The sequence below is a fragment of the Varanus komodoensis genome, unplaced genomic scaffold (assembly GCF_004798865.1).
Source record: "Varanus komodoensis strain SLA01 unplaced genomic scaffold, ASM479886v1 scaffold14_3, whole genome shotgun sequence".
In the NCBI taxonomy this organism is placed as follows: Eukaryota; Metazoa; Chordata; class Lepidosauria; order Squamata; family Varanidae; genus Varanus; species Varanus komodoensis.
In genome coordinates, this window is record NW_025335439.1 from 2,241,737 (window position 1) to 2,267,029 (window position 25,293).

At 41.6% G+C, this 25,293-nt stretch overlaps 1 protein-coding gene across 3 annotated transcripts in view; it reads right to left on the reverse strand.

The window, feature by feature from the left end:
* LOC123020611 (enoyl-CoA delta isomerase 2-like) overlaps nucleotides 1-24,798 on the reverse strand; it is a 55,763-nt gene extending 30,965 nt beyond the window's left edge. The window contains exon 1 of one of the 3 annotated variants that reach the window (XM_044424535.1): nucleotides 24,674-24,798. In XM_044424535.1, the coding sequence (XP_044280470.1) occupies nucleotides 24,674-24,783 (110 nt within the window). In that variant the 5' untranslated portion in view covers nucleotides 24,784-24,798. Of the gene's footprint in view, nucleotides 1-24,555 lie in introns of all 3 variants that reach the window. The other 2 variants (XM_044424536.1, XM_044424537.1) reach the window with 2 other exon arrangements.
* Nucleotides 24,799-25,293: the final 495 nt, after the last annotated feature.

Below are 25,293 nucleotides of genomic sequence, written 5' to 3' on the forward strand. Positions count from 1 at the left end.
ACTACACAAGAAGGAGCTTAACATCCCTGATAACCAAAGTTATGCTCAAAACAACAACAACAACCAAAACTGCACCATTGGTGGGGAGTGGGAAGATATGGACAGCTCATCAAACAGACAGAGATAAGCTGTAAACTAAATTCTCTCTCATCCCAAAGGACAACAGCTGAAAGTGGGGAAACATTCGTGTATCCCCTTTCCTCTTGCTGGAAGGAAAATCCTTACAAAGTGGAAGGGATACCATAAAGCAGCCTTTCCCAATTTGGTGCTCTCCAGATGCTTTGGACAACAACATCATAACGATGGCTGGGGCTTACAGACTGGCAACCAAAACATTTGGAGGCTACCGCTTTCGGGAGGTCTGCTACAGAGAATGGGCTTGCTGCCCAAGGAACACAGGGAATCTTAATCTCTGCACCAGTTTTTATCATGTATGAGCAACAGAACTGCTCTGAACTATAGTTTCAACTTTCTGTCCCTATTGCAGCTGCTGGTTATGTGTGCAACCACATCCACAAGTAAAAAGCCCAAGAATAAACTAAAACAAAATAGGTTTGTGTGAACATTCCTCAGGTATATTAGGTAAAAAGGTAAAGGTTTCCCCTTGGCATTAAGTCCAGTCATGCCTGACTCCAGGGGGCGGTGCTCATCTCTGTTTCCTAGCCAAGGGAGCCACCGTTTGTTCACAGACAGTCTCCGTAGTCATGTGGCCAGCATGACTAAACACCAAAGTGCACGGAACGCTGTTACCTGCCCACTGAAGTGGTACCTTTTTATCTAGTTGCATTTGCCTGCTTTCAAACTGCAAGGTTGGCCAGAGCTGGGATGGAGCAACAGGAACTCACCCTGTTGTGCAGATTTGAACCGGCGACCTTTCGATCTACCAGCCCAGCAGCACAGTGGTTTAAACCACTGCGCCACCTGCAGTCCCTCTGGTATATTAGGTAACAACAAGTAATTTCTGGAAATTGCCCACATTTTTCAACTCTTATTTCAGAAAGGAGTCATTTGGCTTTTTTTCCAGAATGAGTGTAAATTCATAGTGAGATCTCATGGTGCATAATCTTATTACAGATAATCCTATCAAATGAACAGCATGCCTGCAAGACAATCTTGTCAATATATTCTGAAGCAGAAAAGCTGTATCTCTTTCATCCTTTTAATGATCCTTCCCCAGGCTTGAGTTCTATGGTGTCAAGCTTTTGTCAGGGAAGGCTCTTATATTAAAAGATAATACTTTAATAATCAATTAGTTGGTCTACACTCCTCTTGTTCTGGATATTTCTCACTCTCTATGCAACTGGGAAGCATAGAAATAACTTGTTCTGATTTACACCTTCTCTTCTGTCATTTGTCTGCCTTCTGAGAGAGAAAAACAAAACCATAAAAATTAACCTTATCCACAAAACCATGAAATCTTATTTCTTCCATCCCCATTCTTCCTTTCTCACCATATATTCTCCAAACCAGAAGTTCCCAACATTATTGAACCCAAAGGCACATTTAGCTTTTTCAAAAGTGTTCTAGTTGAAGACATATCCTAGAAGATAAGCTGCTACAGGGGGATTGAAGGACCACTCATAAAAATATTGGGAGTATCCCTCCATCTGTGCATGTCCTGCCCTCGCCCAAAAATGTACAAACCAGGCTGATTCAGACCAAGAGTGCTTCTAATCCAGGATTCCATTCACACAGTAGCCCACCACCTTTTTTCCCCAATAGATTCCTTGACCCTGCTTATTAATCATGTGAGTAACCTCTTGGACTTGGTGCTACCCTTCCTAGCTAGTGTTCTATATTCTAGCTGACTCTCCATTATTATCAAGCATTTTGAAGGGATTTAACCTTCTTGACTCCCCTTTTTCAACTTCCTTTTTACCAGGATTCTCACTTTACAGAAATTTCCTCACTTAAAGTTAAATGTTACTGTAGCTCCACTTAAATACATATTGAATCTGATAGCACTGTAATCACTGTTTCTCAACAACATTTCATCTTGCACTAGGTCTGGGGTAACACAAGTTAGGATTAAATTTGGGGTCACTTCCACTCTGGTTAGTTCCATGACCAGCTCTGGTCATTGGTCATTTAGGTCATTAAGAAGTTTAAATGCTTTGTTGTGACAGAAACATGTGTTTTTCCAGTCCATGCAGAAGTAAATAAAGTCACTCATTACTGTAACACTCATTTGGAGGCCTCCCTAATCTCATTTTGTATCTCAGTATCACCTTAAACATTCTGGTCTGGAGGACAACAGCATGGTTTGAGTACTCAGTTTTGGAGCTCAGTATTGTCACCAGCAGTGCTTCTGTGAAGGGTCTGACTCTTTTTAGGTTTTCTAGTTGGCTCAAGACCATGCAGACTTTGAGAGGCAGAGTAACACCTCCTTCACTGTGTCCTTCCTTGTTCTTTCTAGAGTTTATATCTGGACATGACTGCATTCCATTGATTCGTTCTACCAGGTTTTTGGAATGCCCACTGTATCTAGGCAACTATCTTTAAAACCAGACACTCCAGATCTCCAAATGTTGGTTCACATACTTCTAGCATTTGCATAGAAACACTTACACATAATGTTCTTCCCCAAATGCCTCTGCTATGGCACTTAAGACTCTTTGGCTATCACGATACACTATATGTTCATACGCCTTTTCCTCCCCTTCTATATTTAGGTAATTGGAAACCTTTTCCTCTTCATTCACTAGGGATGATTTAACCCAAACAGGTTGCTTCCCAGCTCTCTTAGCTGTCCTGCAGGATTCAGTTTAAAAACTACTCTGCTTTTTATGCTTAGCGCCAGCAGTGTGGTTTCATTTTGATTCTGACAAGACTGAAAGGAAACTCCTTTTGAGACTCCGCTGGGGGTGTACAATCAAAAGAACATTTACAGTTTATTCAGACATAAAGGAAATACGTGCAGCATGTAGGCAGTCCCTGAAGGGACTACGAGGATGGAGGCTGTACAAGATGCTTCTATCAGTCACATACACAGTTTGGAGGAGTGGTGGAGGATTAGGTGTGGGATTGCTAGCAATTTGCTAAAAGCTCCTAAGAATAAAACAAGAGGGCTGAATGTGGTTAGGACAATACTAAGAGAACCACCTTGAGAACAGGTAAATAATTAGCATATCTAAGAATGTACCTCCAAAAGACAGGCGCACTAACATTTCTACGATGTATGTGGGAAGCAAGGCTTGTAACATGGATTCCTGATCAGGAATCCCATCTTGTTCTTACAGTGTCAGGCTTTTAGCAGCCACATTATGAGAAAACTTTTGCTCATTTTGTCCTGACAATTCAATTGAAGAACATCCCCCCCCAGTCCAGTCCCAGACTGTCCAAAGAGGATCCCCAGTGACTTAAAAATCTTAAGTGCTCCTCCTTACACCACCATGTTGTTGGATAGAATGGGGTTCTGCCCTGGCCTGCCAACTCAATGATACACAAAAAGGGCGTAAAATGATTTATTTTGCAATTTAAAGGTTCCCTGCACCTCACATTTGCCCTGTTCAAACTTTTCACGTCATTTATATACATCTCCACACAAAGGATGCCAGAAGTTCTATTTTGGTTGGCTATAATTTGCCACAGTGCAGATCTTCTTAATACACCTTATGCAACTATTTCTACCAATTAACATTTACTGAAGCTCCTACCTTTATCAGTTAAAACTATGCATGTTTACTTGGAGTTTCTCATTACCTCAGATTCCCTTATCACTTCCTATTTGTCTTCAATGCCTGAACCTTATGACTGCCAAGGCCCATCCTGTGTCTCCTTCAATGTCATCTGTTTTGGGACTCCTCAGCTGTCTATTTAGCTGGCCCTGTGGATGGATATGTAGGATTTCAGGTGGTCCTGGATTTAATTCTTCTACCTAGCAAGCTAAATTTGGCTTCCAGAACCACCCACCCCCAACGGATCTTTCCTTTCTTTTTTCTCTGTTCCTCCTACCCCTCTCTGGCCCATCCGTGCATTCATTCATCCATCAATCTATGGTGCTTCTCTCCCTCTTTATTCTCTCTCATCATCCCCTATTTTAAAAAATGGCTGATTCCCTCCACTGCTTTTCATAGGGAGAGCAAAAGCGCCCAGGCAGAAAAGTCTCTGGAAGGTGGACAAAAGTCATTCTCTGTCAAGTCATGTTGTCTCAGTTATCCTTGGTTGGATGAAAATAGCCACATTTATTAGAGCAATGTCATAAGAAATTCTTAGATAAATCAATTCTAACTGAGCTCAAAGAGTTAAGAAATCAATTAGATCTGATAGAGACACGGGAAGTGCAGAAGTAGTTAAGATTTTTATAACAAAAACAATTTGAACAAGCAAACAAACCTGGAAGGTATCTGGTGTATTGTCTCAAAAGGAGACTGTTAAAAGGAATAAAGATAACAGAATTACCCATGTGGAAAATGAAATACGTGATCAATATACCCTCTTTTTTCAGTATAAATCCCCCAAATTCAGAAGATGGAATGGAGCATTTTAGAAGAAGGCCACACTGAAAAATTTACATCTTATCAAAGAGGAACCCTGAATGGTACTGTCACCATCCAAGAGTTATCTCAAGCCATTAAAACAAGATAAAGCACCTGGAAAGATGGCCTCTCCTCAATGTACTATAAGTAGTTAGAGGAAAAATTAATATTACCACTTTAAAAAGTAATGAATCAAAGAAGAGAAATCACTACCTCCATCATGGCAAGAAGCACACATAACACTGATATACAAAGAAGACAATGATCCTACTCTGCAACATTCTTATAGATGTATTTTATTACTAAATGTGGACTATAAAATTTGTACATTAATAATGACAGAAAGATTAAGAAAATGCACAAACTAGCTTTGTCTCAAAGCGATTTATGAAAGATAACATTCACTTTGTGATTAATGCCACTGAATTTGTCAAGAAAAAGAGGCAGTGGCGGAGGTGGCATGTATCTTTATAGATGCGGAAAAGACCTTCGGTAACATGTAACATGTTTTGGTCCTTTTCACTGAAAACTCTTCAATATCTAGACTGTGGTTCAAGATTTATGAACTGGTTCAAGAAATTTATACTAAACAACATGCTAAGATCCTAATAAATGGAATATTAACTGCCAGTTTTCAAATGGAGAAAGGAACATGTCAAGGATGTCCATTATTGCCACTTTTATTTATCCTTGTACTGGAAGTTTTAGCTATGAAAATAAGACAAAACCCAAAAATAAAAGGCTTAAAAGTGGATGAAGAAGAATACAAAATGAAAATTATGCTAATAATATAGTGTTGATTATTTTAAATCCACATCTACCCATACAGCATATAATAGACCAAACTGAAAATTTTGGATTTTATTCCGGTTACAACATTATTAAGAAAATAAAAATTATATTGAAGTTTGCAACAAAGTGAGAAGAGGAAAACATTAAAAATTCAGGATTTCCAATCTGGTTAAGTATTTAGGAATAAACATGATGGGACATAATGATACATTATTTCAAGTAACTATAAAACAACCTGGATGAACATTCAAAAGGACTTACACAAATGGTCTAAATTAAAAATGTCATGGTTGAGAAGAATTTCCATTATAAAATTTAATGTCTTGCCTAAGCTGAATTTCTTATTCCAAATGGTGCCAATTTTTATACAGGAAAAAAACTCAAGATTGGCTAAGGCAATGGAATGTCTTTATTGCAAATAGTAAAAACAAAACAAAACCCCCAAGGAGTAGATACAAAGTTTTACAGGATAAAAAAGGGAGGAGGTCTCACGCTGTTCTGTTCAGTTGCAAAGTCGTGACCAACCCATCATGACCCCATGGACAACATTCGTCCAGGCTCTCCTGTCCTCCACCATCCCCTGGAGTCCACCTAAGCCCACACCCACCATCCCAGTGACCCCCATCTAGCCACCTTAACCTCTGCATCCCCTTCTTTTGCCTTCAATTGTTCCCAGCCTCAGGGTCCTCTCTATTATTCCTCATTAGGTGGCCAAAGTAATTGCGTTCTCTCTATTGCTTCTTGACCCACACAGAGGTTTCTCAAGAGACAAATAAGATGGTTTGGCACTCCCATCTCTTGAAGAACTTGCTACAATTTGTTGTGATCCACACAATCAAAGGCTTTAGCATAGTCAATGAAGCAGAAGTAGATGTTTTTCTGGAACTCCCTAGCTTTCTCCATGATCCAGCGTATGTTGGCAATTTGATCTCTAGTTCTTCTCCCTCTTTGAAATCCTGCCTGTACTTCTGGTAGTTCTTGGTCCACATACTGCTGAAGCCTAGCTTGTAGGATTTTGAGCATAACTTTGCTAGCATGAGAAATGAGTGCAAGGGTGCGGTAGTTTGAACATTCTTTGGCATTGCCCTTCTTTGGGATCGGAATGTAAACTGACCTTTTCCAATCCTGCGGCCACTGTTGAGCTTTCCAAATTTGCTGGCATATTGAGTGTAGCACTTTTACTGCATCATCTTTTAGGATTTTGAATAGCTCAGCTGGAATACCATTGCCTCCACGAGCTGTGTTGTTGCTCAGACTTCCTAAGGCCCATTTGACTTCACATTCCAGGATGTCTGGCTTGAGGTCAATGACCACCCCATCGTGGTTATCAGGGATGTTAAGCTCCTTCTTGTGTAGTTCTTCTGTGTAATCTTGCCACCTCTTCTTAGCCTCTTCTGCCTCTGTTAGGTCCCTGCCATTTTGGTCCTTTATCATGCCCATCTTTGCATGAAATGTTCCCTTCATATCTCCAATTTTCTTGAAGAGATCGCTTGTCCTCCCTATTCTATTGTTTTTCTTCTATTTCTTTGCACTGTTCATTTAAGAAGGCCTTCTTATCTCTTCTAGCTCTTCTCTGGAATTCTACATTCAATTGGGTGTATCTTTCCCTTTCTCCCTTGCCAATGATCTTACAACATATGGAGACATGGTCGATCAATAAGGGCAAATCAACCTTTTGCAAGAATTAAAAGATGAAGGAAAAACATAGAATGGCTTCTTCACTATCAACTGGTTTCAAGACTGAAAAAGGAAATTCAAATAGGAAAGGGTACAATAAGAGACCCAACGGACTTTTAAATGTCATTTAAACATCAAAAAGAACATTTACTAGGATTAATCTATGCACAGTTGCTCCAATATGATACTAAACTCAACAAGTTAAAACATGTATATTAACTTGGGTGCAAAATTGTGAAGAAATACTGCCCATCAATGGGAAGTCCTATGGATGAAGGACATAAAACTTACTGTATTTTTCGCTCTATAAGACGCACTTTTTCCCCCCTCAAAATTAAGGGGAAATGTCTGTGCGTCTTATAGAGCGAGTGTGTGTGTGCCTGATGCCCGGGACGCTGCCGGCCCGCCTGCATCACATGGCACCACCTGGCCGGCACGCGCTCAGCATGCCCTGCTCTGCCCCCCCCTCAGGCGCAGGTGAGAGCTGTGCCGCTCAGGGGGAGAGGTGCAGAGGAGGAGGAGCCGCGGGCTTTAACTCACCAGCCACACAGGGAGACAGACTGCTCACCCCCACCACCCGAGAACTGGTCACCCCCACCGCCTGGAAAGACCTGCCACCACCATCGTGCCGCCCGGAAGACCACCGCCAGCACGCTGCCGGCCCCACGTGGCACCACCTGGCCAGCACGCGCTCGGCGCACCATGCTCTGCCCCCCTCCTCCGGCGCAGGTGAGAGCTGTTAATCACAGGTCGGTGTGTGTTTTTAATGGCAACCCATCTTTTAATGAAGACCATGGGGAAGTAATGGGGAATGTGCCTGTGATTATCAGGAAGCTTTCCACGGATCAGTTATATGTTAGTTGATCAGACACATTTTTTTTAGGATCAGTGGATATTTGAACAGCATTACCTTCATGTATGAAGATTATTCTTCAAAGGCTACTTAGTCCGCTGTGTGTTTGATGTACCGTACAATATCTAATTTTTTGTCAGAAGTTTTTTTCTATTATTTACTAGTAGGGGAGTGTGGACATTACTGGCTTTTTTAGATTTTTTATTGAATTGTCTGCAGCAGCTCTTGTATAACTGGGGTAGATTGTGGATTCCTTCAATAATTCCACTACTGACTAAGAAAGTGATGTCAGTGATTGTGAGCAACAGAGCTTCATAAATTCTGACTCTAGTGATGATGAGTTCTATGGGTTCAACGAAAACTAGAAGAGTACTCGAACTTTAAAGTTTCTCTTTTGTTAATGACAGTGATGATGGTTCTTAATGCCAATGTTGACTGCTGTTCACTTTACAAGGTTGAAATACGGTATTACTGTATTCTGTTATAGTTTATTAAATAGTTTAGTAAACCATTTGATTCAGAATATTTTTTTCTTGTTTTCCTCCTCTAAAAACTAGGTGCGTCTTATGGTCAGGTGTGTCTTATAGAGCAAAAAATATGGTAACCAGTCAAGCATAAAAATTGGTATAAGAAGGTTTTGGTGGTATTTTACCTCAAAAAATATACAAAAATTGATATACAAAAATATAATGGAAAATGATGGAAATATAAAGAAGTAGATGGAGCTTTTTACCATATGTCATGGACATGTGATAAAATCAGAAGATTTTGGAACTGATACATGTGGAAATGCAGAAAATTCTTAACCTTAATTTCTCTATGAATGCTAAGAATATGCTATTGAGTATTATATCATAAACTCAAGTCATGTTAGAGTTATTTAAATATATAAGAGCAGCAAGAGTTATAATTGCATCAAAGTGGAGATTAGAAGAGTGCCCAACTACCAAAGATTGGAAAAATAAGCTAGTTGAGTATGCAATAATGGCAAAACTAAACTATTATATAAATAGAAGACCTGCCAAAGAATTTAATGATGAGATTTACATCTCTTCTGTGGCTAGAGCTTATTTCCCGCCCCTTCCCGCCAACGACAATCCTCAAAATGATGTCCCTCTTACAATGTTTCCTGAGATTCTAGCTGCTTGAGAAATTGTAAATCAGAATTCCCTAGTATTTTTCTGTGGAAAAAGCAGTTCTGAGAGCCAATTCTCACGAAACTAGGTCCACTTTAAAATAAGCTTTTGAAAAGTTAATGCATTGTTTCTGACAGGCATATTTCCCATTCAAGAAGAATCTCCATCACCCTGCCAAAACTCCTTTTCTTTTAACAACCTGTGAAATATTTCAGTGAATCCATCAAGACCTGTTGATTCATGCAAGCCCTTATCTTCTTCACTACAAACTATATGGCTATGTGGATTCACTAGCTTAAATATCACAAAGCTGGATGTTGAATTAGCTTCAGGCAACCACACACTCTGTTCCAAACACTTTTCTGCTAATACACATAGTACAGGGCATGGAGGAAGACAGTCTCTATTTGCATCCTACCCACTATTGATTAAAACCTAGATATGAATATTTTAATGTTCTCCATTGCCTGAGTCATGTTAATTGCAGTGAGTTAGCTGTCTACCATTTTAAAAGGAGGAAACACTCCTCACATCACCAAATTAAAAAAATTAAAGGAAGTGCACCAGCACAGAATTTAGGTTCAGTAGTGACAGGATCAGTAACAGACAAAATAGTTGCCCAAAGCACAACCTCCTTTTTTTTGGGGGGGGGGCACATTTAAATAGAGTGGACAGACCTGGCAAGGTATTCCCCAGAACCATATAAAGGTCATGGGGCAAAATCCACATTTTCAAGAAAGGTACATATGTTTATTCTTAACAGGGCCATATAGCCCCTACTATTGACAAAGCAGATGTTTAGCGCTCTTGAAAGAGCGGTTTGGATTCCCACTGAAAATGCACTGTTCAATTCCCCCAACAAATCTAATCCATAAGAAACTCTTTCAGCCTTAACAAATGAAGCAGTAAAAATCCCATTTACCTGCTAGTTCTAGTGTAACAGTATGTGCTCAGCCCATTAGTATTTTTCCCCTAGCAGTTGTAATCTCAGATCACCCACTATTACTCTCTTTAAGAAAAGGACTTGTAAAGCTGCCATCTTCAAGCCATATAGTCTGAAGCAAACTCACTCAATTCAATAGAACTATTCTTGAGTCAATTACTAGATAGCTGTTGTTCCACTTTGAGTTGGAACACTCAAAAAATATTGATTCACACTAGGAAGCCGCGAGAGGGAGGGAGGGAGGGAGGGAGGTTTTTATCATGATCATGATCATTTTCAAACCCAGCTCCAAAGCCCAAAGCTGATTTCCCTGCAGGTAAATTATACATTGCATGCTCCATTTGTTCCAAGAGAAAAAGAACACAAAACCCAATTTATACCACTAGTGACTTTCTTCTGTCACAGATAGTGTGATAAAAACTGTCTCAAATGAAAGGTTTCTCCAAACTGTGGATAGTATTTTCTAATTACAAGGTACTAAGCATGAAACTCTAATCTTAGAAATAAATAAGATACTTATCTATTTATTTGCAAACGTTTTAAAGTTCTAGTGGAACAGAATACCAATACAGAATGTTAGAAAGCATTCTGGTATCTCTCTACATGTATAAATATTAATAATACATGACGTATTCCACACTTCCTTGCATTTCCATATTTTTTGCACAGTCCAGAAACTGAAAACTGCAATTTCACAGCCACGATAGGAATGTATTAACCTTTCCCCCATTTCTCTAATATCTCTAATTTAAACTAAATGTTTCTATCCTATTAAAAGCTTCAATTTTATACACACATACCTAAGAATAACTCCCACTGAACTCAATGGAATTTACTTCTGAGTAGAAATGTGTAAAGCTCTACTACAAAATACTGTGTTTAGATAGTAAAACTTCTATTTCTCAAAATGATAGTTACCACCTGGACACCAGCCATGTTTGAAAGAGTTGAGTTTCAAAAGCAGATTAGGTAAGGCATAGGGGCTTTATATTCAGCATCAGAATTCCACAAAAAAGGCATAGCTTACTGTGCTCTATTCCCTATCACCTAGGTCCTGAACTGTAGTCCTTATCAAACCTACCTGATTGTCTGAACTGGGGTTTTGTGTCTTGTAATTACTGCTGAATCTAGAAAGTATTATCCTCAGTACAAAGACCCATCTCATATGTATAGGTTAATTGGGAATTAGTATCACACCCAGGTTCAATAATGTAGAATCCTGAACTCGGGACAAAATGTCACCTTCACCAATAAGTACAATGCACTGAAAAAATAACATGGGTGGACAACATACAACTTAAAGGCTATACATGGGTCTCAGCATAATTGCATGTGACTCTGGACCTAATTCTAAAAGCTCTTTTAAACCAAACTGTTCAGATTTTCTGCAAGAGTGATTTGCCCTTCCACCAGCAGACCATTGGGTAAGTGGGAAAATATGTGGGGTGCTCACAGAAAAATGGGGCAGGTTCACATGACACGACAAGCCACAGTGGTTTCTTGTGCATGCTTTGCTCAGTTTTTAGAAGCTTGTTGTGATATTTCAGCACGGTACATTCACAGAAAGCACAATAAGAAACAATGGTCTGCCCCATGGTTTCCAAGCTGCATCATGGTTTCTCTGATCGTCTGAATCTGCCATGATGGCTTGAGTGGTCCTGATATGCAGCTAGCACAGAGACCCTTAGAGAGTAGTGGCTGTAGAAGCTGTTCTACCTATCCAGTGTGGGACTGAATTTCAGGTGTGATAGCTGACGGGATATATGCCGATAGTGGGACGACTAAGTGAGGACAGTAGAGACAATGCCGGCCTAGAAAGCACTTGAACATCAGGCACATCGAGGCAAAAAACAGCAGTATGGAAACCACACAGAGCTGTTTGTTGTGATGTGTGAACCCAACCAGAGAGACAATGAGATGGATGCTACTCACTGATTCTTGACAGAAAAGCATTTTTCCACAACTAAAGAAAGAGGGTAGCCAATCTTTTATCACTCTAACTATTCTGAAAATAAATCTAAGAACAGGGTTAAAGAATACTATAAAAACCTTATTAAGATGGTCCACCCCGGAGCCTTATGGATCCAGATGGATTCCTGAGGGTTCTGGGGGATTTTCCAGTTGATAAATCTGTCGCTCCTGTTGATACCCTGGTCGATTTGTGGAATGGAGAAACTGATAGGGTAATTGACATGATTGCTTCTAAGCTTCCTCTCACATCTAGCAAAGCCCGCTCGGCACCATGGTATACACCTGAGTTGCAGGTGATGAAGTAGGCTGGGAGATGCTTAGAGTGCAGGTGGAGGAAATCCTGGGAAGAATCTGACCAAACACACTTATGAGCTCATTATCGAGCCTGTGCTGTGGCGGTGAGGGCAGCAAAGAGGCAATTTTTCTCCGCTTCCATTGCCTCTTCACAGTGCCATCCAGCAGAGCTTTTTCAAGTGGTGCGTGGCCTTACACATGCTGGCCAAAATAAAGATGACACCCTCAGCAGCCCACTGTGATGACTTTGCCCAGCACTTTAAGGAGAAAATTGCTCAGATGTGCAATGAGCTGGACTCCACAGTTGATACAATTCCAGAATGGGAGGTGTCCAGAGCGCCGTCTGGTCCCTCATTGTTGGATGAGTTTCAGTTACTGAGGCCTGAGGAAGTGGACAAGATGCTTGGGCTGCTATGTCCAACCACCTGTTCACTTGACCCTTGCTCTTCTTGGCTACTTACAAGAGCCAGCCATAGGATTGGTCCTTGGGTCCAGGAGGTTATTAATGCCTCACTGAGGGAGGGCTGGGTTCCCGCCTCTTTAAAGGAGGCGGTGATCAGACCCGTCCTGAAGCTGTCCCTGGACCCAAAGGTGGCCACCAATTATAGACCGGTGGCCAACGTACCATTTTTGGCCAAAGTGTTGGAGAGCGTGGTGGTGGGACAACTCCAAGCACTCTTGGATGAAATGCATTATCTGGACCCATTTCAGTCCAGCTTCAGACCCGGGTATGGTACTGAATCTGCCTTGGTTGCCCTGTATGATGACCTGTGCATGGAGAGGGACAGGGGAAGTGCATCCCCGTTGGTTCTCCTGGACCTCTCAGTGGCTTTCAGTTGGATTACTGTAATGTGCTCTATGTGGGGCTGCCCTTGAAAAAGGTCTGGATACATCAATTGGTACAAAATAGAGCTACTAGGCTAAATATGGGTTAGTGCAACCATAAAGGGAGTTCCTCTAAACTAATCCAGGAACAAGTGCGTGGCATGGGGCACATTTGCACATACAATACATGGTGAGCCCAAAAGATGATCAAGCTTACTGTGGGTGGGTGACCCCCTCCTCCTCTGGGTCCCCCTGCGGTATCCCAGGAGATCTTCTAATAATGACCATGAGCTGTTTTCAGCTTGATGTAGCTATTCTCTTTATACGTTTTTCAGAGATGATCTAACAGCTGGCTTTCACAATCCTTGCTGGGAGACCCACCAATAGCCCCTTCAAAAGTGGTACCTTGCATGGGCTGTTAATGGCTGGCAGAACTGTGTTTTTTTAATAAGCACAAACATTACAGAAAAATCCACATTAATTTTTTTTCAAAATGAATCACAGTTGCACAAATGTAGGGATTTGAAGCCCCAACTGGGGCAATATCGAGGGGGTTGCCTGCTGCCAAGATATAGCCGATACCAGCCCTGGGCAATACAGCTCCTAAGGCCTTTCCCAACTTGGAATTCCACCCTCAAGCTGAAAAAAGTCATCCTCAAATGCTGTTTGCTCAAGAAAAGCATTTCTAAAACCACAGCATTAGATACTTCATGAACCATGCCGTAATCTCTTTGCGAAACCTTTCCTGCACTTTAAAAAAGGCTATTTGCATACCATTTTTATCTGTATTCACTGTGAGCTCTTAGAGAAGTTCCTTGTCCTAGATGGATTGCACATGTCACATTCTAAATGAGTATTAAACTCATTAGTTCAACTTCCAATTTGTTAGTTCAACCTCCAAGCAGTTCAGCTGCATGAAGTTACTATGGCCCCTGTAGAACTTTCCAATTAGATCAGTCAAAGGGAGCAGATACCCATGGTTAGACCAATGATTTTAACTCACTCATTACTCAATTTCCTATGCTTTTCTAGTGGACTATAAAGTAGTTTTTCCACAGAGGGAGGGAAATCATGACTTGCAAAACTAATGCAGAAGGTTCACAGAATGCATTCAGTTATTCCTGGGCAATTTTAAAACCACTTGGGTCCAAAGCACATGATATATGCAAATACATGTAATGGTAACCTGGGTGCTCTATATTAAATGCAAAACCTACTTTGTGAAGAAACAGTTGGGATTGGAGAGGTGGTACAGGCAGCCCCTTCTTGAAGTGATTTTTCCAGTTTGCAATTGGTTGGTGTTTATGAAGTTGTTAAACTACATGATGCTATTGTATTTAAATAGCTTCTGCAGAAACACTCCAGACACACAGGCTCTTGTTCAAAAGCAACCTCAACTTCTTGGCAGGGAAAGAAGGGTAATTCTAAGGCTGTGTGCACCATGACCTGAAGTCTATAATTTTTCTTCTTCTCCCTCTTTGTTAGAACTTAAAAATAAATTATATGCTAAAAACCTGTTTGCTCATTGTGCTTTGGAACATAAACCCTACAATTACTTATTTTTCTAAAACATCTGTAGGTCTCCTTGCCATAATTAAGCTCTGAACTGTTTGCCTAAAATAACATTCAAATTAGTCAAAAGACCACAATCACTGAAAATATATGACATTACTATACAGAATCTGTGACTGAATTTTTAGAATACAATGAAGAGCCACAATGTAATAGGTCAAAGGTTTTAGTTATATTAAAAATATTATTTCAAGTATTATTAATAAATAGTCCTCAATATGTAGTGTGCTTAACACAGATATAACTGCTGCAAAAAATTACCTTGATTCTTTTATTCTTACATTTTATGCTATTTCATAACATTCTATAGTTTAACTGAATCTAGGATTATTATGTTTTGCTTATTATGTTTGGTGGATCACAAGCAAGATGAAAACAGAAAATAAAAATCTCCTGGTAGAATCAATGCTCTATCTTGTATATCAGCATAAAGAACCATGTTAATAACAAGATTCTCAATCCTTACTAAGAGTATAGAGATATTCAAAATGATATAGTGAGTAAGTTGTGCAAGGCTCAAGAATCGAAGTCGACGTTGCTGGAAAAAACCCAATATTCCTCATCTGTGTTGGCAGGATAAAAAAATATTAGGGAGGAAAAGCTGCAACTACAACTCAGTGCAGTGTCAATTCCACAGTGCAAATTAGTTGATCTTAAGACTGGCTCTGTTGCAGGGGAAAACACTGTGGGACATGGGGTGGTCAGAGGAGGCGAGGTGTGCCCAGTGGTTCAATCACAGATCAGAAATGCAGACCAATTAAGCAACACCCCAGATTCTTGTGGTTAGGCCCACATGCATGCAACACACACCTCCCTAAGGGTGCAGCCAACTCTATTTGGTGGGGAAGGGAGAAGGAGAATTCAGTTTAGAATGCACTCCTGATATGGGCCAACTCTTGATTGATTGATTGATTGATTGATTGATTTACTTAGGGGGCTTCTATGCCGCCCCATTCGCCGAAGCCTTGGGGCGGCTCACAAACCATTTGAGGCAGTCTTAACTTGAGGGATGTCTCTTCCTAACAACTTTTTGCATAAGAAAGGTTGTAGTTAGAAGCCGTTTCATTGGGATCTGCTGGGAAGGGAAAAGGAGAGAGATTATGGAAGGAAACAAACACCAGTTCACAATACTGATTTAGTATGGAAGAACTCCCAAAAAACTTTCAATGGAAGATAAATGTTCCACCACTAAGGCTGAGTAAACACATGCCTTTTAATCCTAAACCCATTTCTTCCTACCTGCTTCCCTCTAAAAGTGTTAGGTTACTACTCCCATTATTTCCAGTTAAAATGGCCAATACAGTTCAACACATCTGGAAGGCACCAGGTTGAGGTCACTATTCTACACTAAAGTGTGGCTGACTCTCACTCCTATTTAGCTGGCCTGCAAGCTGCTTTCTGATCTGTTTCTTCTCCTGCTCTCACACTCAGCACAATATTCTGGGCTATCTCAAGATACTCTGCAAGTAGTTTCCTCCAAGGTCAATCCTACATAGGAATCAATGATGTGACTTCAAGGGTATGGAACATTTTCCATGCTAAGCATTCCTAAGAGTAGCACATGGTATTGGGTGCTTCCCCCAAAATATTACTTGCTACCCCATTCACTTCCCCATTTTCAGTTCTAGTACATAAAGGTCCATTATAGCATAGATTAAATCCTTAGTCATTTAATGATGTTCTTTGCCACCACTGCCCCAGAAAACATAGAGGTTTTTTTTTTTTAGAATTGCTCCTGCAAATATCTTTGAACAGTTATAAAAACCATGTAACAAGTACATTTTCATTATTGTGAGATATGTTATCCTTTGGTGACAAAGATATCCCACCCATTCATAATATATCAGCAAGGCTGGATATAAAGATAGCTTTGTTGCAGTGCTTCCATTCATGTCTTTAAAAAATGATTAAATGAGCACTCTCATACAGGAAGCAATGGGCAATCTCCAAATAACGTTTAAAAACCTAATACAAACAACAATAGCAAGGACATGCAGTGTGGATGTGTGCGCGCAGGCAGGAGATTATTGTTCTTGTTATTAACTGCATTACAAATAATTTCCAGGGACGCAGAGACATCCTACATTCTACACAAAAATCCACTGCACAAGCATGATAAATACTTCAAGCATTAAATTGTTATTCCTTAAGTAATACTTCCTAAAGCATAAATTTTCACAGGTACAAAGCTAGCCAAATTAGAAGCACAGACATCATTAACACTGATACAGCAGGACCCTCATATCCACTGGTTCAGTTACTGCATTTTCACTTAACTGCACTTGACCTCAGTATGGAGAAGTCATAAAGGTGCCATAAGCGTTTCTTTTAAGTGAAAATTCTCAAGTTAATGAGGAAAGAAAAAATCGTACTCTGAGGTTGCTAGGATGTACAATAAGAATGAATCTTCTATCTGTGAAATTGTGAAACAAGAAATGTATATGTACAGTATATAGTGTTCAGTATTATCTGCAATTTCAGGCATCCACTGTGGGGCTTGTAATTTATCCCCAAGAATGCAAGGGCCCTGGTGACTGTAGCATTTATCTTGCAAAATATTTTATCAATTATCTGGCCTCCAAACCATGCTGTCAGGTGACCTTATCCTGACCAGGATGCCCAGTAGCACACAAATCCCACTGCAAATCTTACTGCTTCCCAGGGAACATGGGAGAGGTCTCTCATGTTGTATTGGCCTTTGGAACAACTAGAAGCCATGTGCCTCCCTTCTGCATAACCTAGTATACCCCCAAGAGCCTGCCCAGTCATCCCTGAAGTGGAGTGCATATATGGAGTACTTGGGGGTTGTTGGGTTGTCTTGTTTTTTATCAACTGAACTTCTGGACAGACTGAAGCACTGTGCAGACAATATATAACAGTCTGAACCAAGCCTAAAATTCTGGAAGCTTATCAATTACATCATGCCTTTCCTTCTAATGGCTCTGACAGATAGGTAGGTGATTGAGGCTGCAATCCTGAAGGAAAACCACTGAGCCCCACAGGATTTACTTCTGAGTAAACAGGAGATTTTGTTATTTCTTTTTCTACAATGAGAATAAAGGCAGAGGGGATCTCAACCAAAAAATTAACATCTAGTGGCTTTGTATTCTTAGAGAGCAATTCTGTGACTCCTAGATATTGTTTGGTGGGTCACAGGATGATGGAGATCCCACCCTCTGGGGTCAGAGACAGCACTCTAACCTTGGAATAGGAAGACGGAGATCTGCCCCTGCTCCCTCACTTGCTACAAAAAGAAGTACAAAAAGGAGAGAGAGAGAGAGAAGGTAGTGTACTGGAAAGGCAAGAATACAAGCTATCTTGAGTCGCTTCCCTTCCCTTCCCAATATCATCACTGGATAGGCAATAAATCCTGTCTACTGAAAAACGTACCAATTGGAGAATGGGGAGGTAAAGATCACTTCCATCACTTCTCCCACAAGGCTCCTGCCTGCTTCAGCCCACCAAAACATTTTTACTTAAGAATTCATGCATTTTATGTGCTGTAACTCTGAATGAACATTGCTCAATGGACAATATAGTTGACTTTGGATGCATTTCAAAGATCCATCCTTAGTAATATTTAAAGCACATCCAAATTCTTTATGAGCAATCATATGTACATCATGACACACAGCAATTATATTCATTGTTTTGTTTAATTTTCTGTATGCTGTCTGTACACAGGCTGAGTCACCACAATTACATGGGTGCTTTCCAGCATGCAAATACATTAATGAAAATAAGAAGCAGCACCTTTTCTGCAGTGAACCCTCCTTATAGATCCCAAAGAGTAGAACCGAGCTAGCTCAGTTTGAGTGTCTGTACGTGTTTACTTTTTACGTTAAACCAGTAGGCCTTTAGGGGCACAGTTTCATTGAATAAGCAATATAGTATAAGCCTAGGTAGTTTTTCAAAACTACTCATAAATTTTTCTTCTCCCTACTGGACTCTTCTCCATCTCCTTTTGTCATTTCATGTCATTTCTACAATACTGTTGAGTATTAGCAGGATGTAGATTTTAGAATAGTATCACATGCATAGAGTTCACAGCTCCACACTGTATACAACAGACAAGAGTCACACATACAACACCATTTCAACAATTTCCTACAGCAAATTATGTAAAGTATGGAAAGCAAATACATATCTTTAAACATACCAGAGAACCCTTTATTAAGCATATAATTTTCTTAGGTGTCCAACATTCACATATGCCATCCAGATTTTATATTGCTTGCTGGAAACTGGCATATATACACACAACCACGTTTGGTACATCAGGTTGTGGAAATGCTGAAGAGCAGAGGCCCCAAAGTATCCCAACTAATAGGTGGGGAGATTGCACAGGAGTTGTTTGTTTTAATGATGCCTCTTGTGCAAACTTTGTCAGACTCATCTGCTGTTTAGGAATCATTCTCACTGAGGAAGCAAGCTTGCATTTAGACTGCACCACCTCAGACTGCAGCTGGAAGGTCATGTGACTGAACAATCTTCTTTATAAACATTCCTGCAATATATAGTGGAAGTATTCACTCCCTTGACTGTAGTTTGTACTGCTACAACCTGAAATTGAAACAGATTTAATTGGCGCTGTTCCCAATTCTCAACTTTCTTAAGGTGCAAAATATATGTATTGTGGCACAAAACAAAACAATCTGACAATTGGTAGTTGCATAACTATTCATTCCCTTTACTGTGACATGCCTAAATAAGCATCACCCTAAGTACACCATCCCTCTGCTGAGCATGGTAGGGGCAGCATCATATTATGATATGCTTTTTCTTGGCTGGGACTAGGTAGCTGAGTGGGATTGAAGGCAAGATGGATGCAGTCAGATATAGGCCAAATCTACAGGAAAACCAGCTTCAGTTTGCAAGGGAGTTGGAACAGATTGAGATTCACCTTCCAGCAGAATGACCCTAAACACACAGCCAAAGGAACACTGGAGTGGTTTAAAAACAAAAGCCTGAATGGCCCAGTCATCCAGCTTTCAATTCATTTGAGCACCTTTGGCAAGTTACTGTTCAGCAATGGTTCCCATCCAAGGTGACAGTATGGTTTTGCCAGGAAAAATGGGAAAATATTGGAAGATACAGATGTGCAAAGCTGATGGAGACTTTTCCAGGACTCATAGATGTAACTGGTGCCAAAAATGCTTCTACTAAGTATTGACTCATAATGAAACCAACAATAGACAAATACTTTTGTTTACTTAACTGTCGTGACTAATGAAAACAGGTGCAGGGCCTTGCTCATTGCCCCTTCATAGTGTTAAGTAGTAGCAGCAATAAATTTTATTGTTGCAACCAGAGGTCATAACAAGAACAATAAAAAACCAGCATCCAAAAGTACATACCAAGTACGGCCAAGCTGAATGTAGAAAATACATAAAACAGTTACAACCCCAACTGATCAACAAAATACTAAAAAGAGCCTAAAATAATTTTTGGGCAGATATCAAAATGAATTAATGAATAACATGTTCTAATTTTGAAAGATAACATAATAAAAATTGCTCCTTAATAATTAACATGAGGAAATAGATCTGCTGCCATAATATTAATAGTGATAATGTACTGAACTTCTGAATCCAATTAGTTATCTGTAAATCAATGCACATGGTTAAGTATTTTGTGGAGGTCAAGTGGTAACAATGCCAATTAAATCAATTTCAGTTCCAGGCTGTAAATTAGCAACAAAATGTGGTAAATAAAAGCAGGCTGAATACTTCTGCAAGGCACTATATGAATGAAGAAACGCCTCTCTTTCACCTCCTCCCATATTAACCAATTTGCACTCATTTTCTGTGTTCTTCCTTGTTGTTGAGGAAGATAAATATGACCTCTTCAGTGGTACTGTCTAAACTAAAAAAATAACTTCCCAAAAGAGGTCATCAGAATCCTCTTTGCCAACTATTAATCATGCTCTTACCACCAAAGTTTATGCATATTTATTCAGAAGTAAATATCACTTTGTTGAGTGGATCTTGATCTCAGTGAATCGTTTATAAGATTGCAGCTGAAGGCCATTTTATTCTAGTGTGCATTTTTTAGTTAGTCTAGTGCATTTTTTAGTTGAGTAATTTTTTGGGGCTGTAGCTGTATGTTTTTATGATGCTATTTTATGGCCATTTTATAGTTATATTTTTAACGTTATTGTAATTTATATGTTTATCATCACTTGAATTAGATCTTATTACTAAACAAATGCCCTGGCACAACTTCACCACCTCAGGGAGTACTAGGTGCTGTTGTTGTTCTTAGTTGCGAAGTCGTGCCCAACTCATTGCGACCCCATGAACAGCATTCCTCCAGGACTTCCTGTCTTCCACCATCCCCCGGAGTCCACTTAAGCTCACACCAACTGCTTCAGTGACTCCATCTAGCCACCTCATTCTCTGCCGTCCCCTTCTTCTTTTGCCATCTATTGTTCCCAGCATTAGGCTCTTCTCCAGGGAGTCCTTCCTTCTCATTAGGTGGCCAAAGTATTTGAGTTTCATCTTCAGCATCCGGCCTTCAAAGAGCAGTCAGGGTTGATCTCCTGTAGGACTGGCCCATTTGATCGCCGTGCGGTCCAGGGGACTCACGGGAGTCTCCTCCAGAACCACAATTCAAAGCCATCAATCCTTCAGCGCTCAGCCTTCCTTATGGTCCTGCTATCACAGCCATACATGGCAACTGGGAAAACCATAGCCTTGACTATATGCACTTTTGTTGGCAGAATGATAGCACTGCTTTTTAGTATGCTGTCTAGATTTGCCATAGCTTTCCTCCCCAGGAGCAAGCATCTTTTAATTTCTTGGCTGCAGTCCCCATCTGCAGTGATCTTGGAGCCCAGGAAAATAAAATCTGTCACTACCTCCATTTCTTCCCCATCTATTTGCCAGGAAGTGAGAGGACCAGATGCCATGATCTTAGTTTTCTTATTGCTGAGTTTCAAGCCAACTTTTGCACTCTCCTCCTTCACCCACATCAAGAGGCTCTTTAGTTCCTCTTCACTTTCTGCCATGAGCGTGGTATCATCTGCTTATCTGAGATTGTTGATATTTCTCCCAGCAATCTTAATTCCAACTGGTGATTCATCCAGCCCCACCTTTCTCATGATGTGCTCTGCATATAAGTTAAATAGGCAGGGCGACAGTATACAGCCTTGCTGAACTCCTTTCTCAATTTTGAACCAATCAGTGGTTCTGTGTCCAGTTCTCACTATTGCTTCATGACCTGCATATAGGTTTCTCAAGAGACAAATAAGATGGTCTGGTACTCTCATCTCTTCAAGAACTTGCCACAATTTTTTGTGATCCACACAATCAAAGGCTTTAGCATAGTCAATGAAGCAGAAGTAGATGTTTTTCTGGAACTCCCTAGCTTTCTCCATGATCCAGCGTATGTTGGCAATTTGATCTCTAGTTCCTCTGCCTCTTCGAAATCCTGCCTGTACTTCTAGTAGTTCTCGGTCCACATACTGCTGGAGACTAGCTTGTAGGGTTTTCAGCATAACTTCGCTAGCATGTGAAATGAGTGCAATGGTGCGGTAGTTTGAACATTCTTTGGCAAAGCCCTTCTTTGGGATCGGAATGTAAACTGACCTTTCCCAATCCTGCAGCCACTGTTGAGTTTTCCAAGTTTGCTGGCATATTGAGGGAAGCACTTTTTACTGCATCATCTTTTAGGATTTTGAATAGCTCAGCTGGAATACCATCGCCTCCATGAGATGTGTTGTTGCTCAGACTTCCTAAGGCCCATTTGACTTCCCATTCCAGGATGTCTGGCTTGAGGTCAGTGACCACCCCATCGTGGTTATTAGCAACATTAAGGTCTTTCTTGTATAGCTCTTCTGTGTAATCTTGCCACCTCTTCTTAGTCTCTTCTGCCTCTGTTAGGTCCCTGCCATTTTGGTCCTTTATCATGCCCATCTTTGCATGAAACGTTCCCTTCATATCTCGAATTTTCTTGAAGAGATCTCTGGTCCTCCCTATTCTATTGTTTTCTTCTATTTCTTTGCACTGTTCATTTAGGAAGGCATTCTTTTCTCTTCTAGCTATTCTCTGGAATTCTGCATTCACTTGGGTGTATCTTTCTCTTTCTTCCTTGCCTTTCGCTTTCCTTCTTTCCTCAGCTATTTGTAAAGCTTCCTCAGACAGCCATTTTGCTTTCTTGCATTTTTTTCTTTGGGATGGCTTTAGTTTCTACCTCTTGTACAATGTTGCAAACCTCTGTCCATAGTTCTTCAGGCACTCTGGCTATCAGATCTAATTCCTTAAATCTATTTGTCACCTCTACTGTATATTCATCAGGGATATGATTTAGGTCATGCTTGAGTGGTGGCCCAGTGCTTTTCCCTACTATCTTCAATTTAAGCCTAAATTTTGCAACAAGAAGCTCATGACCTGAGCCATGGTCAGCTCCTGGTCTAGTTTTTACTGAGCTTCTCCATCTTTGGCTGCAGAGCACATAGTCAATCTGATTTCTGTGTTGACTGTCTGGTGAGGTCCATGGGTACAGTTGTCTCTTGGGTTGTTGGAAAAGAGTGTTTGCTATGACCATCGTATTCTCTTGACAAAATTCTACCAGCCTGTGCCCTGCTTCATTTTGTACTCCCAGGCCAAACGTGCCTGTTAATCCGGTTATCTTTTGCCTTCCTACTTTTGCATTCCAATCGCCCATGATGATAAGGACATCATTTTTTGGTGTTAATTCTAGAAGGTGTTCTAGGCTTTCATAGAATTGGTCAGCTTTAGCCTCTTCAGCACCAGTGGTTGGGCATAGACTTGGACTACTGTGATGTTGAATGGTTTGCCTTGGATTCGAACTGAGATCATTTTGTCATTTTGGAGATTGTATCCCAGTACTGCTTTTCCTACTCTTTTACTATGAAGGCTACTCCATTTCTTCTTAGGGATTCTTGCCCGCAGTAGTATACCTGATGGTCATCTGAATTAAATTCACCCATTCCTGTCCATTTTAGTTCACTGGTTCCTAAGATGTCGATGTTCAGTCTTGTCATCTCTTGTTTGACTAGGTGCTAGACTCAGTAATAAACCATTAGCTTCCACCTGTCCTGCCTTTTTCCTTTCCTCAAGGACTTGATTTCTGGGCATCTTATTTGCGGTGCCTATATCTGCTAACATTATCGTCCTGTCTGGAAAGCACTTCCATACCAAACTGAATGGGTGGGCGGGGAGCCACCATTCTGACTTTCCACAGGAAATTAAAATGCTAACTTGTGTATCCAACCATCTTTTTCACAGGGCAGCTATTAGGGGATGCAATAGGATGCTAGGCTGGCTCCCCAAAGATGTCCCTTTTGTCAGAGAGTTAGGGATTTAAGGTATGATTTCCCTATCAGATGGATGTCTATTTCTGGACATGTATGAACCCAAGAAAAGCCATGCTAGGTCAGACCAAGGGTCTGTCAAGTCTCATGGCCTGATCAGGTTTGCTGTGGTAAACCCACAGGTAGGTTATGCATGCAATGACAACCTTCCACGCTGCTCTGCAGCGAAGGGCACCCATAACGATCATCAATCCGGATAGCAGCTGCTACTCTAGCACAGGGCACAAGTGAACCAGACTTTCCTTTCACCCAGTCTTCTCCAACCTGGCGCCCTTCATACGCACTGCGCTACAATTGCTAGAGCAAGGTGGCTGGAGACGAGGGGGCAACGCGTCTGGCGGCATCAAGCTGGCCCGAAAGGGAACAAGAAAGAGCGACTAGGATCACGCTGCCCGTCCTAGAACCGCACAGCCTGCGAGAGCCCTTATAACCTACCACAACAAAATGTTGAAACAGAACGTGGGGAAGTGGCGTTGCCCCCACCCCCGAGCTTAATCGGGCTGGGGGCCGAGGCGTGGGGGGGGGGGGAGAGAGACAGCTTCGCGGCTTTCTCCCCAGAGGACAGACGCAGAAAAGGACTGCCGTGACGACTTCTAATGGCCCTGAGCAACCGCACACACATTCCTTCTCCGTTCCTGTCCTGTTCAAGGGCTTCGTCCCAAGGCAGTCGCGCTCACCTAACCCCGCATAGCGGGCGGAGAGAGAACGGCAGTGTCACGGACAGCACCTTGAAGGCCGCACCGGCGCAGGAAGACATTGCTACGGCGACGCCGGCCGAAGGGGAAGCGGTCCTACCTGGGCCAATGAGAGCGGGAGGAAACCCGTTCGCGCAAGGGGAGGGAGGCGGGTCGGCAGCACAGCTGGGCAGGAGGGGGAGTCCAGCCCCAGGGGAGGAGCCGCGGCATCCGGGCGAAGTGCCAGGACTCTGTTCGCCTGGTCGCTGCGCTGCTCCGTTGACGGGAGAGCCGGGCCCGCTTCGTGTGTGACTTGGGGGCGGTGCAGAGGAGAACGCGCACGGGGAGAGCAAGAGACGGTCCATGTGGGAAGACTGTGTGACATACAGGAGCTGGTAACAGGGAAGCGAGCATATGATCGGGCCGCATGCCTAGGAAACGGGGGGACGTGCTTGTGTGAGGCTTGCTTGGCACAGGGAAGGGCCACGCGGAGAGCGGCCAAACCCCAAGAAGCGCTCAGCGCTCTTCAAGTGGCGTTGAATGAACTCACACTGGACTGGCCCATTCACGTTAGCATTCGCTGGCCAGCGATTGGCTGACGTGTCACGTCACTGGTGCGGGGGCCAGTGCTCGTGGCGAATGCACATAGGGCTGTTCCGGCGGTGAGCGCGCCTACCCCAGGCAACGTAGCGCTCACGTCTGCTGCTTTAAATCTGTTTAAATTTAAATAGACTTTAAATC